The sequence below is a fragment of the Rhyacophila brunnea genome, unplaced genomic scaffold (genome assembly GCF_057557595.1).
Source record: "Rhyacophila brunnea isolate RB1 unplaced genomic scaffold, BYU_Rbru_1.0 scaffold_21, whole genome shotgun sequence".
NCBI lineage: Eukaryota > Metazoa > Arthropoda > Insecta > Trichoptera > Rhyacophilidae > Rhyacophila > Rhyacophila brunnea.
In genome coordinates this window covers 29,375,481-29,391,930 of record NW_028232871.1, presented here as the reverse complement: position 1 = coordinate 29,391,930, position 16,450 = coordinate 29,375,481, and the positions used below count along the sequence as shown (strand labels likewise).

The following is a 16,450-nucleotide window of genomic DNA, read 5'->3' as shown; positions in this document are numbered from 1 at the left end:
AGCGAAATATGGCGCAGACTATTTTTTCTACTAGTAACATTGTGACTTTAGATTGCCACAACTTGCTGAATTAACTCCAGATATATTCATATATTTAATTAAAAAAGAACAATAAACGTCATAAAATGTAATTTTATGTTAGAAAGAATAAAATGATATTGTAGGTACTGTCGATGTTCTCTAACTTGGGATATCATGCATAAATTCATAATTAATTTTTAAAAAGTAAGTTTTATAAAATTTATATTATCATTGTGAAGATTTACAGAAATATTTTTTTTTCGAAACCTAATAGAAAATTATTATTGAAAATATATGGGGAAAATGAAACTGTCTGTGAGGGCAATATATTAAGTATAAAGGCCGGTTCCCAATGAAATAATCTGACAGCATTGTTTGAAATTAAAATATTTATGATTGAAAATTAAACTCATTGAAAATGGTGAGCTATACAATTATAAAATAATTAAATGTTGAATTGTTGCTACTCTTTTTCAAATAGTATATTGTACAAATGATTACGTCATTTAAAAAATAACCTAAAAAGTTTGGTTATGTCAAAATTTCACCTCTAAAATAAGGTTTTATAAAATTGGTTTATTCTAATTTTCAGCAGTCATATCAGAGCGTCATTAGACGCTATGGAATATATACGTCCAAACTACCCAGCCTTGGGAAATTCATACCAACCACGCATACTGCAGTAAGTACTTTAAAATGTTTGGTCCATTTACAGTTAGAAGTCTAAAAATATAATAATATATGAATTCAATATTATAGGAGAACGAGGATTTTAAAACACACCTAGATGTGTAGTAAATTTCTGAAAGAAGAGTTAGAATGGCAGGTCCAAAGATTTGGATAACATATTTTAATAAAATTAGATGATCTGACAATGACAGACAAAATGTTTCGGTATTTTTATTCATTGTAAAGTGCAAATTATACGAACAAAGTCACAGATCCACCGACTCACGTCGACTGTCTGCCCCAATAATTGTGAAATGTCATGGTTCCTGGAGTCGTCGCTAGAATAGAAATATTTCAATTTTATATATCAAGTTTCATCAATATTCATTAAGTAGTTTTTGAGTTATAACAATACTCATGTTAGAAAGTTAAGTACTCTTCTAAATGCTGTATCATTTATTTTGAAATGTGACTTCTTGCAAAATAATTATTTATTTTAGGCATCACAGTATTCTACGAGACGTCCCGGCTTTTTTTCATCATTCATCGACAACATCAAGCAAGACATATCGAAGAATAAAGAAATGAAAGATAACCTCAAGAAGTTCAGAGAAGAAGCCGACAAATTAGAACATTCCGATGCGTTGAAAGCGGCACGGCAAAAGTTCCACTCAGTAGAGTCGGAGGCGTCCAAAGGCAGCGATGTGCTCAAAGAAAAGTTCGAAGGATTGAAAGGAAAAATGCAGGAAGTGTTAGAGGAGGCGGGGAAATCTGACATTGCCAAAAAAGCAGGTATACAGTTATGAAGTAATTAAAAAAGGTGGATAACGATTTTTCAATTTTTGTCGATAAATGAAGTATTTTTATGATGAATGGTCAGTAGTCATTAGCCCAACACATTGGGTATTTGCTCTGGATCTGACGTAGGTACATTCAATAAAACAACATGTGAATTTTGTCAGATGCTTGGTTTGAAACGGATGTACATAGCTACATAATATAATATTTTATTGTTTCAACTGATGTTTGGCATGTACAAGTCCATTAAGCTGAGAAATATTGTGTTTGTCAATTCTACACTTTTGCATTGGGAATGTTGACAGCGATTGATTATTCCAATGATGATGAAAGCTCGAAACAAGCTGTCATATAACAAAAATGCTTCTGTTATGTAAAAAGGCCATCAAAAAGCATTACATACCTACATAATCATGGTGATTGAACTGGTATTTTTGTTATAGATTTGCATTATAATTGATAGATTTTTTAAATTAATATCTGACCATTTTGGAGCAGGTATATTGACAGCCATCTTAGGTTTTAATCAAAATTTTTGCCGTTAATGATTTTATGAATATTGTGGCGTGAAGGCTAAGTGGAAGAGGGTGTCTTTGACCTCTATCAGTGTATCATCATTAACACTTTTTATATATTTCTTGCAGGTCAAATATCAGAAGAAATAGGAAAATCAGCAAAAGGAGTCTCCGATACTATATCTGAAAAGAGCCAAAGACTAGGAAAAACTGAAGCATTTAAAACTATATCACAGGTAATTAAGTTGTCCTTGATGAAATTAATCACTAGGCTGAGGCAGGTATATTTTTGATAGTATTTTTGGATTTAGCGATTCAATATTATCTCACTAAAACCTCAAATCCTTCATCATATTTTATAAGTAAGCAATCAGTGACCTGTTTTATCACGTGGAGAATAAAATTATCTATTTGATGGCCACAGCTTAACAAATTTAAATTAAAAAAAAATGTCAAAAGTTTTTGGTGTACAAACTCATTGAAAAACAGTTTAAAATTTAATTTATTTAGTGTAACAGTCTAGTTGGTTACGAATGAAACTTATTCATTAAATTTTTTACCATACTAATTTCATTGTTTGGTAGGCAACGGAGGCTGTCAAAAGTGAAATAAACACCCGAGGAATTGAAGGGCGAGTTTATGTATCTCCGAACCAGCTGAGAAAGCGAATCGACACGACAGGAATGGACGAGAAGATTGTCCAGCCCAACACGGAGGCTATGGGTGTTCAATTGCACAAGGATTCCAAGTTTTATCAGCAGTGGCAAGAGTTCAAAGATAACAATCAGTATGTCAATAAAGTAAGTTCAATATTTTGTATTTGCCATTCGAAAGATTGTACGAGAATGTTTACTGTATCCGTACCTTTACTGTGTAAATATAATCAGCATTCATATAAGTCAATTAACATATTACAATACGTATATTTTTTGGTTTTATTCACTCAATTGTATGCACCAAATTTTACTGAAGCCTGATTTAGAGAAAGCATATGGTACATTCTTAATCTCAGAAATATGTGTTGAAGTAAGATAGAGTACATTTCGATGTTTAAAATAGCTACAGGCATGAAGCCACTAAAATGATGTTTGCTTTATATTGTCTTATAGGTGACAAGGCAAATAGTACAGTCCGTATTGTGTAAACACTATTTTTTGCTGGACGATTAATAAACATGGTTAGCTGTTGAAATTAGTAAATATGCACGTGCATGGATTTACTGTTGACAGTAAGTATTATTGCGGCCATAACGAGAAATTGTATGGGTAAACATGTATTATCCTGCAGTTGCAAGCTTGCATGAATGAATCAAAAAAGTTTGGAAGCTTCTGAATTTTCATGCGACAGTAGGAATTTTTTCGATGTGCGCCTGCGCAGAAGAACATAGTGGCGAACCTGCCGGGAAAAAAAACGAACTATACTCATTTTGTGGTTAACCGATTTTCACTACCTCTCAAATAATACCATAAAATGACAACATTGCGTCTAGCTTACTCTTGAAGAATGAGATTGGAGAGACAGTCAGAATTTTTACGTGTAAACAGTTGTCACGATAGTTTAAAATATGCACATTTTGCTGCCAGTAAATCCATGCACGTGTACAGGCGCTATAATGCTCTATAGGTATAATAAACTTTTTATTTCAACAAATAATTCACAAGCTTTGCGAATGTGACATTCTTTATTAAACATCCATATTGGAAACATACACCTCAGAAACATTCATTACAAAAAATCTTGAAAAAAATATGGCACCGGACAAGACTTGAACCGTCGTGCAACTGAAGCGCTTTATAAATTTCACTAATATTGGCGACTGACTATTCTGGTTTTGAATCAAATTATATACCAATAATAGAAACTTACCTTGATTGCTAGACAGCGTCAGGATCGTCCTCTTTTGTTGAATTTTTAAAAAATATCCATAGCATAGAAAAGTAATAAAATGTATGTTGACTCCGTAATTTTTACTCACAATCTTACAGCCATTCAGCTTAGTCTTATTAGCTCTGACCCTTTTGATCATACAGGTCCTCTATTTTGAAACTAAGCACCTTACACTATTGAGATTCGTTTCTAGTGTTAAGTGTTGTTATCTAGTTGTCAAATGTGATACCTACCTGAACTGAATTAATTCTTTGGCAAGTTCATCTGGTTATTTGGTCGAGCAAGTCATCTTATCTTGTTAATCCATTTCGTGTACTGTTTGAAGTATTATCTGTTATTATTGATTAATCTCTGTGAACCCTGAATAAATACTAAAACCGGATGTGTTTCTATTTTATAAATAAACTATCATATAAATGTGAGTTTCTGTTAGTAAGTAAGAATAGATTATACTAGAGAATGTGATTATCAATTATAAGTAAAAAAAAATGTTTTCACACTCGTTTTGTTGTTCAAACATTGTTTTACATTGTTTTTTTCTTTTGTTTTATTAATGTAATATCTCAATATTATCAACTCTCATTACTCTACACACCATTCGAGCAAAATATAAAAAAGTTTAAAATTTTTGAAACGTATTTATTTTAAATGAACCGAATCAATGATTTTCTTTCAAAAAATGAATGGCAGTTTTCGCATATTATACTAAACTGAATAAGGCGGGAGTAAAAGTAGTTTCATTCTCCCAAAAAAATACAATGAATACATAATACAGATTTCTTTGCTGAAAGGCAATACCATGGATTTATGGGTTAAAAAATATTAAAATTACCACTAAGCTGAATTAATCCCTCGGAAAGGATCTTTATAATAATTCAATTTCACTTTGTTATTTTTAATGTATTGTGATATATACATACAAGAAATATGTGAATGCACTACTTATTTCGTTAATTTATTTTCTATTTATAGGTTTTAGATTGGAAAATAAAATATGAAGAATCAGAAAATCCAGTATTCCGAGCGTCTCGACTGCTAACCGAGAAAATGAGTGATCTCTTTGGAGGCATGTTTCAAAAGACAGAACTCTCCGAAACTATGACGGAAATCTGCAAAATCGACCCCAACTTTGAGCAAAAACAATTCCTGAAGGACTGCGAAAATGATATTATTCCCAACATATTAGAGGCGATGGTGCAAGGCAATTTAGAAATTTTACAAGACTGGTGTTACGAGAGTGCATACAGCATAATCGCAACGCCGCTCAAGCAAGCCAGGCAATTAGGATATTATTTGGATTCTAAGATATTAGATATTGAAAATGTAGATTTAGTTATGGGGAAAGTGATGGACCAGGGGCCGGTCCTGGTTATAACATTCCAGTCGCAGCAAATTATGTGCGTGAGAGACTCAAAACACAACATAATCGAGGGAGACCCCGACAAAGTGATGCGTGTTACTTATGTTTGGGTTCTGTGCCGAGATCCTCTGGAATTGAACCCGAACGCGGCGTGGAGATTGCTCGAATTATCTGCTAACAGTACAGAGCAACTTGTCTAGTTAACTCTCTTCTTAGGGTCAGATGCAAAGTCATATATGAATGCTTAAGTGGCCTTAAAAGATGTCAGTTGTTTAATTGCCAGTACTGTGACATTTAATGGCAGAATTGATTGGAAAGAGATGCACAAGTGACATATGTTAGAGTATTCGGCAATATCATACACAGAAAAAGAATAATTAGTTGTGACAAAGTAAAATTTTATCAAGTACCGATTATTGATGGAAATGCATTCTATGTAGCTATTTTTAAATGTTTGTTGTCAATGGACAATATCAATATTGTAATGTGCATAATGAATGACAGCTAACCAAATTATTATGCTCAGAATGCAAGGGTTACTCCAAGGCTGTTTATAGTCAGGCCGGGGCACTAAATGATGAGTTCTGATGGTAGTGCTAGTTGTTACGTAACTTCGAATACAATGTGGTAACCGTGTTCGCAGTAAATGATAATTTTTTATTGCATATTTCATTTATATTAATAATTAATGTATTGCCATTTTTTTAATATGGAACAATTATCATTTTCTATAAACAGTTACCAACCATATTTGAAGTATAAACAATAACTAGCACTACAATCGAGCACAGTTTCGTGCTGTGGCCTGAATATAGTGGGCCTTAGGTCACTCTATATGTATGTGCATTTTATTTAATGGAATTACTGATAATACAACCTTTAAATTATTCAAAGTGTGGGATTAATAATAAATTGTGAGTTTATACTTATTTTTTTTAGAAAATCAAAATATTAAGATGGCAGCAATTTTCAGTAGCATTCATTTTAGGCAGCAGTTTTCTTGCATATCGTCGTCTATGCATCTGGCCCTTAAGCTGTAAATAATAGTTATATTGTTAGATGTTTTTTATTGTTTCTATTCGTTGACAGTTACCATATTGACCCGAATGTAAAGCGAGATTTTATTTCAAAATGTGTCACAGGAAAAAAATATTTTCAAACCCCCGGTAAATTTCAGATATATAGAAGGTGCATCCCCGACTAATGCATGTCGTTTGTAAAGCTTGAAATATATGAAACAATATTTATTTTTAATTTAGTCAGACAATATGGTCACTATTCAATTAATGTAATGACATTTAATTCCTGAGAAAAAAAAAGGTGGGCTATGACCCTGTGTTCTGGAACACAGAATAATGGGATTGAACTATTTTAGTATATACATCAGCACAATAGCTTTTCATTGCCCTACCATGAGTCTTTGTGAAAATAATATCAGGAAAAGCACGCTTGAGTGCATCTTGGGTAGTTTAGTTGCTCCTGATACATTCCCAGGCCTAAAAACTGCAAAAGCCCCTCTTCACTTATTGTGCTTCATGATACACCAGATTAAGACCGATTGTGGTACGAAGTGGGTTCTATTATATTGAACTACTATAAAAGAGGGTATAATACAAACTTTTTGTATTATCGCAATTGATAGATTATGGAAAAATTTAGTATCGTTCAATTGGTGACTCTAGACAAATTAATATTCTCTTTATTGGCAGTATTGAACGCATTGTTTGTAAATGAAAAACAAAATGGAAGCCTCATAGTGATGTTTTGCATTAGTTTGAGTCAATAAACTTACAATGTGTAGTGTGCAATATTTATGTTGGACGTAAACAGTCTACCTCCACTCCTCGCAACTGCATGATACATTAAGCATACAAAAAAAAACTTTTTTTGGTTTGTACTGACTAAACTAAGGCATAGGTGTGCATACGGTGGCCGCGCGGCTTAAGCGTTGGACTCTAACACCGTGGGTCCCAGGTTCGAATCCTGGGTCTGTACACATATTGTTTTTCGATTTGTGTGTGAGTCAGGGTATGGACCTAATAGGTTGAGCAAGTGGCTGACATCCATTTCTCTTAAAAAAACAAAATCTGTTATTACAAACCTCTACTCTGTGGAGGCCCATATTATCTTATTAGGATTGGACATGGTCAAAAAAAAAAGAAACTAAGGAGAAACTTAAAAAATAAATGAATCCACACGTGTGTTGCTTGCTAAAATGAATCTTCAATACAGCAGTGAGTAATAGTTTTTCAAATAAACTTGCAAATCCATCCATGCGTGTAGTTGTCCACGTAGGGTATGGGGTATGGAAGTTGATGATTCTCAGTACCTAAAAGGGTTTTGTATACAATAAATATAGCATGTGACGTGCCCTCATAGTCCAGTGTGTATGGCACTGGCAGTCATCCGGGTTCAATTCACGATGAGGTCACAATATTTTAATGTGATTTTCTTAAAGCCTGGGTACTATAGTATGACAACATCTTTTTGGCTACGTGTTAAAACTGTGAACTAACATGCTCCGCCCATTTTTAACTGCACTCTATTATAAACTAACAAGCTCCTCCCATTTAGTAGACAACAGCGCCTAGAAGCGTAGCCAAGAAGATGTTGTCGTACAATACTACGCTACTGTTGGGTCTTGTGACGTTAAAAAAAATTGTAAAATATTGTTTAAGATTCGAGTCAATATGACAGATAATGTAATTTATCATGTAACAAAATTAGTTTTAACGATTCAGAACAATAATTGTTATGATTAAATTCATGTGTGTACATATATTATGTATAAATGCATTTAATTTAAAATTTGGGTAGTATAGTAATCACAGTAGCGTGGCTCTTGGAAAGTCTTGTACTGCATTTATTATTATTTTAAAGCAGGCGACTTAAAACATTAGTATGCAAATAAACATTATAGCGCCTGTACACGTGCATGGATTTACTGGCAGCAATAGTGTGTATTTTAAACTATCGTGACAATAACTGTTTACACGTAAAAGTCCTGACTCTCTCCAATCTCATTCTTCAAGAGTGATCGAGACGCGATGTTGTCATTTTATGGTACTATTGCTACTATTTGACAGGTAGTGAAAATCGGTTAACCTCAAAATTTGTTCGAAGTTGGTTTTTTTACCCGCAGGTTCACCATTATCGTTCTACTGCGCAGGCGCAGATGGAAAAAATCCCTACTGTTGCATGAAAATTCAGAAGCTTCCAAACTTTTTTGATTCATACATGCAAGCCCATACATTACCCATACATTTTCTTGTTATGGCCGCGATAATACTTACTGTCAACAGTAAATCCATGCATGTGTAAACGGGATATTAGGTACTATATTATATTTTATGAGTCGCTTCAATGAATGTATAAATAAATACCTGAAAATCATAATTTTGATTTACGAATTGCAGTATGTGAATATTTAGATTTTTTTTCTATTGAGTTGATTTACAACACAGATATTGTTGCACACTCAACAGATTTCATTGAAAAATTTTCACTGGCTCAAAGATTATTTCGAATTACGAATTATAAAATTTTGAATTACGAATTAAGTTAATAGTTTGAATGAAAGTGATTTAACTGTGAATCTTCAATATTCGTAAATTCGTATGTATTGTATAATATATTATTATCAAAGGGATAAAATATGTAACTTGATGTATAATAATGTTGAATATAATTATAGAAGACATGCCTATTATCTCGAATATGTATTTATTTTACGAATGGTATCATTTGACTGGAAATGATTTATAAAATATATATAGGTAAGTATTTCCGTTTGTTTTGATGAAAGTAACCATAAGCTTTATTAAAATGCCTTTTTATATTATTTTAATTACTGTTGTTAATTTACTTTATAGAACTGTGTTATAAATTTAATAAATTATGGTTAACAAAAATTATATAGTGTTAATTTTTTACTTCACCTGTTATGGTCCAAGATAATCTGTGGTGGTCGACTTGTTTTAGTTGGATGTTATTGTGCAGTTACCATTTTTGCTACTAAGGAACAGATTATATTAACAGACTTTTTTACGAGGAATGGTTTTGCCATTCATCCAACTCATTGGGATTCAGTGTATCAGGCAGTGGCGAGGGGTGGTGGCAAACTGTTAATATTCGACAGAAATAGTACTCACAAAACTTTGTCAGTCATACTTATTTGTTTTCATTGAACAAGTAGTAAAAATTGCTGGTTAGTTTTTAAAGTTCAATGAAATCCTGCCTAATATTTGTGTCTATAAAATATCTAAAATTATGCCATTAAATTCCTCCACTCTTCATCAATGGTATCACGTTACGCCATCATAAAGAAACCTGTAAAGTATTGTTGTAGCGCACTATGGTTGAAAGGATTCGGTGAACAGCTTCAGAATTATAATCACCCAGTGGTATTTAAATTGGCATCAAAATGGAACCAAAGATAGTCAGTCATATCTTCCGGTTTCGGCAGGGTTTATTTACATTGTAGGCTTAAGCCGCATATGCTGTGGATATTCCTGATATGCTTATAAGATGGCTTAATTCCTTCTTCTTTATGAGAGCAACAAGAAATCTAAACTACTGAACATGTTCTGACCTATATATACCATGTATGCTTTCCCTGGGACTTTGCTATCCACCAAGCTGATTAATACTTTGGACACTGAAGACGCACCTGGCGCGTAATGACCAGGCGGCCGATCGATGTAATTTACGTGCATTTTAAAGGTGGTAATTAAAAAGTTATTATCTAGTCAGCAGCGAATGAGTTAAAACACACTGGCACGGTGCCTCCTCTAGTGCTGTTGTCTTGATAATGTGATGTTGTGTTAGTGGAAAAATTTAACCCTGAACTTGTGCAATGAATTTTTACTAATACGCATGAAATACACAGCTATTTTAATTATTGTTGCCGATACTATTTCTGACTGCTCTTACATTGTTTTCTCTCACTCGGCGTCACTCTAACTATGTCATATTTTCTGTCAAAGTATGGAACTTCACACTTATTTGGTAGGTATGTTTATAGCGATTGTAGTTTTGTTGACATTTACATGGTAGAACTCCATTATGTTTGTTTGAATATCTCATGCTTTCGGCTACACTCCACCATATTAATGAATTGGGTCCTCTGGAATCAATTAGATTAAATAATATCTATTTTTGCCAGCGACATGATCGAACTCGCGACCCACTGTTTCATAGATGGGTGCTCTACCTTCTATGTCACCATGGATGCTGTACTGGTGTAGAATTTCCTTTTTGTTTACATATGGTTAAAAATTGTTAAAAAGGCTTCTAAAATGTGACTAATTTTCGATAGTGAACAAAGCCAGAGCTTTGTTTTCGAATTGCTTCAAATATATTTCAACCAAACATGTCAGAAAAGGCAGTCGCCATTTTGCTGAATTACATTTATTCAAATGACAATATCACATTTTCTCATTTAGGTCTTGAGGCTCCCTTGGGGACTCTCAACTTTATGTAATGCAATATTAATATGTAATGGACTACTGCAGGGTTACCCTAACTATGTTCCACCGAACGTGAACAGTTATACACCACGAATTTATCAGAAGAGTACCCCCCCCCAGTTTAACAAATCATGCTATCATTATTTTACTTTTGTTTATTACGACATATTTATGCGAAGCGTGATTTTATTATTATCCTGCAACAAATTCAAAGTCCAGGAACAGACTCGATGCCGCACCAGATAATATAAGAATTCAACTTTCTAATATTGTGCCTGTAATCAAGAAGATTGCAATTCAAGGACCCAAAATAGTCGACGTTATTAAGAACTTCATTCATATATATTTTAAAAATATTTATATATTCATATACTTTTACCCTACAAAATCCGTTAAAACTTCAGGATTTGCGAAATTTTCCATCGCAGGAAAACTTTGGGAAACTTTGGATAAACAAACACAAAAAAATGGATGAATGTATATTTGGTTTTAAACAAAAATGTGTATGAAATCAGATCCATTTTTTTTTATAAAACTTATAAATATATTTCTAATGATTAATTAATTCTTGATGTCATTACATTATAAATGAGTATACATTATCAAATAACTTAAAATAATATAATATATGGACAGTTGCATTATGAATATTGTGCTATGTACTACATAGTATGTAAGGATTATAAGCGTACCATTTAAATAATTATTCAGCTGCATAACGCACCCCCAGTAAAATACTGTCGTAAGTCTGAAATGGGCGTTTTCGAGTTATGGATGTGGTTGGATTCGTATTTTTTTTTGCTATTTTAATAAAATACTATCGTATCTCAAACTCAAATAGTGTCGGAGAGAAAGCACTTAATACAGTACATTACTTTCCGAAAACTGTTGAATAGATAATAAAATAGTGTTGTAACTAAGTTACGACAGTATTTTACAAGAAGCTTTCTAAAAAACTAAAACAATACTTTTCAAAAAAATACTGTTGTAACTCTGTTACTACAGGAAAATCTTGAGATACAGCGTAATTTTCTCACTAATTGCATGGATATTATTGTTCTAAAGTATTCAAACAAAAAAAAACTGGAAGCAGCAGAGGCAACAATTTTTGTTATCAACAACTAAATGGAAGTAAAATACAAGAAGTATGCAAAAAATACTTTATCAACACATTTGGGGTGAGTGAAAGGTACTGCTCCACTGCATGGAAAACAAGAGATCTTCTTTCCGGAACGCCAATTCCAGAACAAAGACATCACAAAAATCACAAAAAAATTAGTGATGTTTAAAAAAATTATATAAGAGCTCACATTAAGTCTTTCCCAGTGATCGAGTAACATTATTTGCGTGCACAGACGTCCAAATTGTATTTAGATGGTAAATTAACAATTGCTGAAATGTATCGGTTATACAAAAAACAACAAGCTGACAGCAATATGCCATTTGGAAAAGAACACTATTATACGCATCTATATTTAATGACGAATTTAATATTGGCTTCTTTAAGCCTAAAAAAAGATTTGTGCGTTGAATGCGACCTATACAATAATTCTTCACCACCAGATGAAAAAAAACAACTTCAAGAAAAATATGAGACACATCAACCTGGAAAAAAGAGGCAAGGGATGAAAAGATCAAAGACGTAGCAGAGTCCCGAACTAATGGCCAAAATAGCGTCATTAATGTAGCTGTATATGATTTTCAGGCTGTTTTACCGCTTCCTTGCGGAAATGTGTCAACTTTCTATTATAAACGAAAGTTTGGCAATGTACAATCGTACAGTCTATAATATCACTGAAAATATTGCAAACTGATACATGTGGGACGAGAGTCAAGCTGCATGAGGATCCAATAAAATTGGTAGCTGTGTACTCGATTACAATGCATGTAAAAAATATCACCACAATGAGCATTTTATTTTTTACAGTGACAATTGTGCCGGGCAGAATAAAAATAAATACATTGCTGCAATGTATTTATATGCCACCGGGAATTCACAAAAAAATACAACGATCTCTCATAAGTTTTTGGTCACCGGGCATAAACAAAATGAAGGCGATATCGTCCATTCTACAATTGAGCAGCAGAAAACCAGGGCTCTAAAAAGTGGACCAATATTTGTGCCCAGCCAAATGATTACCATTGTACAAACAAGTAAGAAAACAGGACAACCATACATAGTTAAACCCATGACGACAAATAATTTTCTCAACATGAAAAAACTAGCAGATGAAATCGGTAAAAATTACAACACGGATGAAAATGGAGAAAAAATTTTGTGGCAGAAGATTAAAGTTATAAAAGTAGACAGAGACTATCCATACATTATTTTTTTTAAAACCACTTATCATGAAGAATGTAGGAAATTGAATGTTCGACAACAGCAAATAGGCAAACCGTTACCAATGGATGGTCTCAATATATCCAAAGCATATCAAGAGTGGCCAAAAATAACGACAATTAAAAAGAAGGATTTGCTTTCCTCTGCACCGCTAAACATCGTGAATTTTATTATGATTTTTTGCTTCTCTTCCAAGTGATGTTTAAAAATTAAAAATCGTATGTAAAAAAATTATTTTCCCATTAAATTAAATAATTAAGTATTTTTTTGTTGTTTTGAACTAATAATTGTATTTTTCTTTTTTTTTCAATAAATCTTTAAAGATTGTACCATAACTTAATATTTTGAAAACCTTCCTTTACAGTGCCCAACAAATTAGTTGAAATTATTAGAGTGATGGTAGGGAAATTTACATAGAAAGTATTGAGTTGATTCAAATTTTAACATAAAATTGTCAAATATCCTAATAAAATACAGTCGTAACTCAGAAATATTCAAATATCTCCGTTTATATATGTTTTAGAGAAAAATGATGAATACAGTTGAAAATAGATCATGTTTTTCCATAAAAATGAGTAATAATTTTTACATTCAGACTTTTCCTGTATTTACAAAGAATATTTGAAACTTCAAATGGCTCTCCTGCAAAATGCCAATTTTTGACTTACTACAGTATTTTACTGGGGGTGCGATAATATTATAATTTTTTGCTCTATTTTATGAACATGAATCAAATTGCTAAAGACATATGTATACACCTATATGTATCTGTAATTTGCTAATCATTTTTGAAGTAAATTTCATTATAATATAACTAATACAATACAAATTTTGATAACTATTTAATTATTATGGAATTTTTAAAAGATTGTAATTAAATTTCATTGTGATTATTAAAAATGTTTAAATTGGTATTCAATTAAATAATGCAGATTAAGATAATAGCGCCTGTACACATGCATAGATTTACTGCCAGGAATAGTGTGTAAATTAAACTATCACGACAATAACTGTTTACACACTGTGCTTAATGTCTCCAATTTCATTCTTCAAGCGTAAGCGAGACGCGTTGTTATTGTGTGGTGCTACTTGTATTTGGTATTTTTTCCGCTAGGTTCACCACTGTCATTCTTCAAGCGTAAGCGAGACGCGTTGTTATTGTGTGGTGCTATTTGTATTTGGTATTTTTTCCGCTAGGTTCACCACTGTCATTCTATTGCACAGACGCACATGTCGCGCAAGTTGCAAATATCGCGGGAGGATTTGGAAGCTGTTTTCATCTATGCATACAGTCTTGCAACTTGCACGATAATACGTGTTTATATTTGCATTTTATTGTTATGGTTGAGACAATATGTACTGCCAGCAATAAAACTGTGCATGTGTAAACATATAAATCCAACTCTTTATAGAAAATAAGAGGATAGAAAGAATTTTTACAAAATCTGTTACGGCTTTAAAAGTAATTAGGCTGTGGTGTGGTTGTTTATTTATGTATAAAAGTTTAAAATGTAGTTTTTTGGCCAGTTGCAGCTTGTTAACAAAACCCAGCCATTTTTTGTTCACAAATTTTAGTAAATGATGGAACCAATGTTGCCTACCCTCCTATTTTATAAAATCGTTGCATAAAGCTCGATACATAATATATTTTCTTGAACATTTTGTACCATATTCAAATTTCAAAATAATAATAATTTCTAGAATTATTTTAAGTATTTACAAATTAAACATACCTTTCTGACAATAAAATCAATTATTCAAACTGACTAAAGTAAGCAAGTAGAATTAAAAATGGATGGCTTTCTTCGACTTAGGGGAAGCAAGTTATTCATTTTTTCCCATAATAATTTGTAACAAACGATAATAATAGTTTGGTCAAGTAAATAAAAATAAGTGTTTACTTCGTATTCGCAAGCATTAACTTAAAAAAATCTAAGTAAAATCAAACACTTCACATATCTGAAAGAAAAACAAAATATTAAGTTAAATTTAACACTTATTTGTATTCACTTGAATCATTGTACCTAAATATTGTTCTCAAAAAGAGGTTTTCCCTAGAATAAATTAGACCAAAGCCCACTGCATAACACTTGTGTCCATCCCTCCTGTGGATATGAGTCTTGTGTCATCGTGGAGGAAGGTGACGCTCGTAACGTGGCTGGAATGACCGCCGTACTGATGACATAATGACTGTAACAAAAAAAGATTTCAATTAGATTAACATTTTTTTGATTATTATTTTATTCTAATGGATTTAAGTTTTGTACTATTCCGTTTGAGTTGTTTTTAGTCGACCCGGGTTTTGCCTTTCAACATCTTCAGGCACTATGTGCACTCACCCAAAGGTAAATACACACTGACAACGAATACAATGAATTTTAACTTATATAAGTGCACTTTTGGTCAAAATTGAGATAATGATGACATTTTTTTCTACCGCCAGCGCTCCACAATTTTAAAGCTATAAATTCATATGAAAAGAGAGTTTCAAAATCACGATGAATTCCTATCGGCGATAAATCCACGGTGCGGTTGGTTCCTAAGGCCGATAAATCCATGCGACCTTGTAGACAGCCAATTAGCATCGAGCATTTGCTAAAATCAACATGGCCGTTGTAGCAGTTCGCGTTATCAAAAGTGTCTCAAGTTTTTAGTAGAAATACAACGAAATAATGTTTGATCTTACCCAGAATGTTGCTAAAGTGGAAGGAAATACATCAAGGAAACGATTCATCAATTAGGAATTATGGAAAAAGAACGTGGATCATCGGGAAAGGTATTTAAAATAAGACTATTTTGCATTAAATGTTGGCAAATACTGGGTGATTGAGAATTTCTCTCGAATTAAACAATTGTTTTTATTTTAGTTATTTCCGTACTTTTTTGTAATTGTTCTACCTGCACAAAATAAAATCTGTGTGAATGTAAACTTCCCTCGTTTCAAATAATGGTTTTTTAATAAGATTCTTTTATAACATTTTTTTCTGTTAAAAATTACTCGGAATACGTTTATTTAAAAAAAAAATATTGTGATTACATTTTTGATAGTAAAAAAGTGTCAACATTATACATAATTGGTACATTGTGTAAAAGTGCATGTTATTTTTTCAATGTATGCTTGATCCTTGGTTGGGCGAATGGCTAACAACCATTCCTCGAAAAAAAGGGTCTCTTAATATAACCTTCACTCTGTGGAGGTTCATATGCTCTGCTTAGGAGCGAAGACGATAATTACATTTGTGTATCTTTTTATACTATCACTTACCTAAAAAATCTTTTTAAGTTACCTAACCATGTTATATTTTTTTGATTTTATTTTACTAATCATATGTCTATTAGATGAAGAGATGACAAAACTTATGTTCGATTCGTTGTAATGTTTTATGATTAC

General features: G+C 32.4%; 2 protein-coding genes across 2 annotated transcripts in view; one reads left to right on the top strand and one right to left on the bottom strand.

Moving 5' to 3' along the window:
- The first annotated feature begins 338 nt into the window (after window positions 1-338).
- On the top strand, window positions 339-7,399 carry LOC147070927 (mitochondrial import inner membrane translocase subunit TIM44). Its single transcript, XM_085949020.1, has 6 exons — window positions 339-442; window positions 614-703; window positions 1,191-1,482; window positions 2,133-2,239; window positions 2,588-2,803; window positions 4,863-7,399. The coding sequence occupies exons 1-6, from the start codon at window positions 440-442 to the stop codon at window positions 5,448-5,450; spliced, it is 1,296 nt and encodes a 431-aa protein (XP_085805146.1). The 5' UTR covers window positions 339-439; the 3' UTR covers window positions 5,451-7,399.
- A 3,785-nt stretch (window positions 7,400-11,184) lies between these two features.
- The window catches only part of LOC147070926 (echinoderm microtubule-associated protein-like 2), a 64,771-nt gene continuing 59,505 nt past the window's right edge, over window positions 11,185-16,450 (bottom strand). The window contains 1 exon segment of the mRNA XM_085949019.1: window positions 11,185-15,249. Coding sequence (XP_085805145.1) covers window positions 15,124-15,249 — 126 coding nt within the window. The 3' untranslated portion in view covers window positions 11,185-15,123.

Bases quoted from the DNA above. Each gene is read 5' to 3' on its own strand.
- LOC147070927 (XM_085949020.1), top strand. The intron at 704-1,190 runs GTAAGTACTTTA...TATTTATTTTAG, and splicing joins TACCAACCACGCATACTGCA to GCATCACAGTATTCTACGAG. The intron at 2,240-2,587 runs GTAATTAAGTTG...ATTGTTTGGTAG, and splicing joins CATTTAAAACTATATCACAG to GCAACGGAGGCTGTCAAAAG.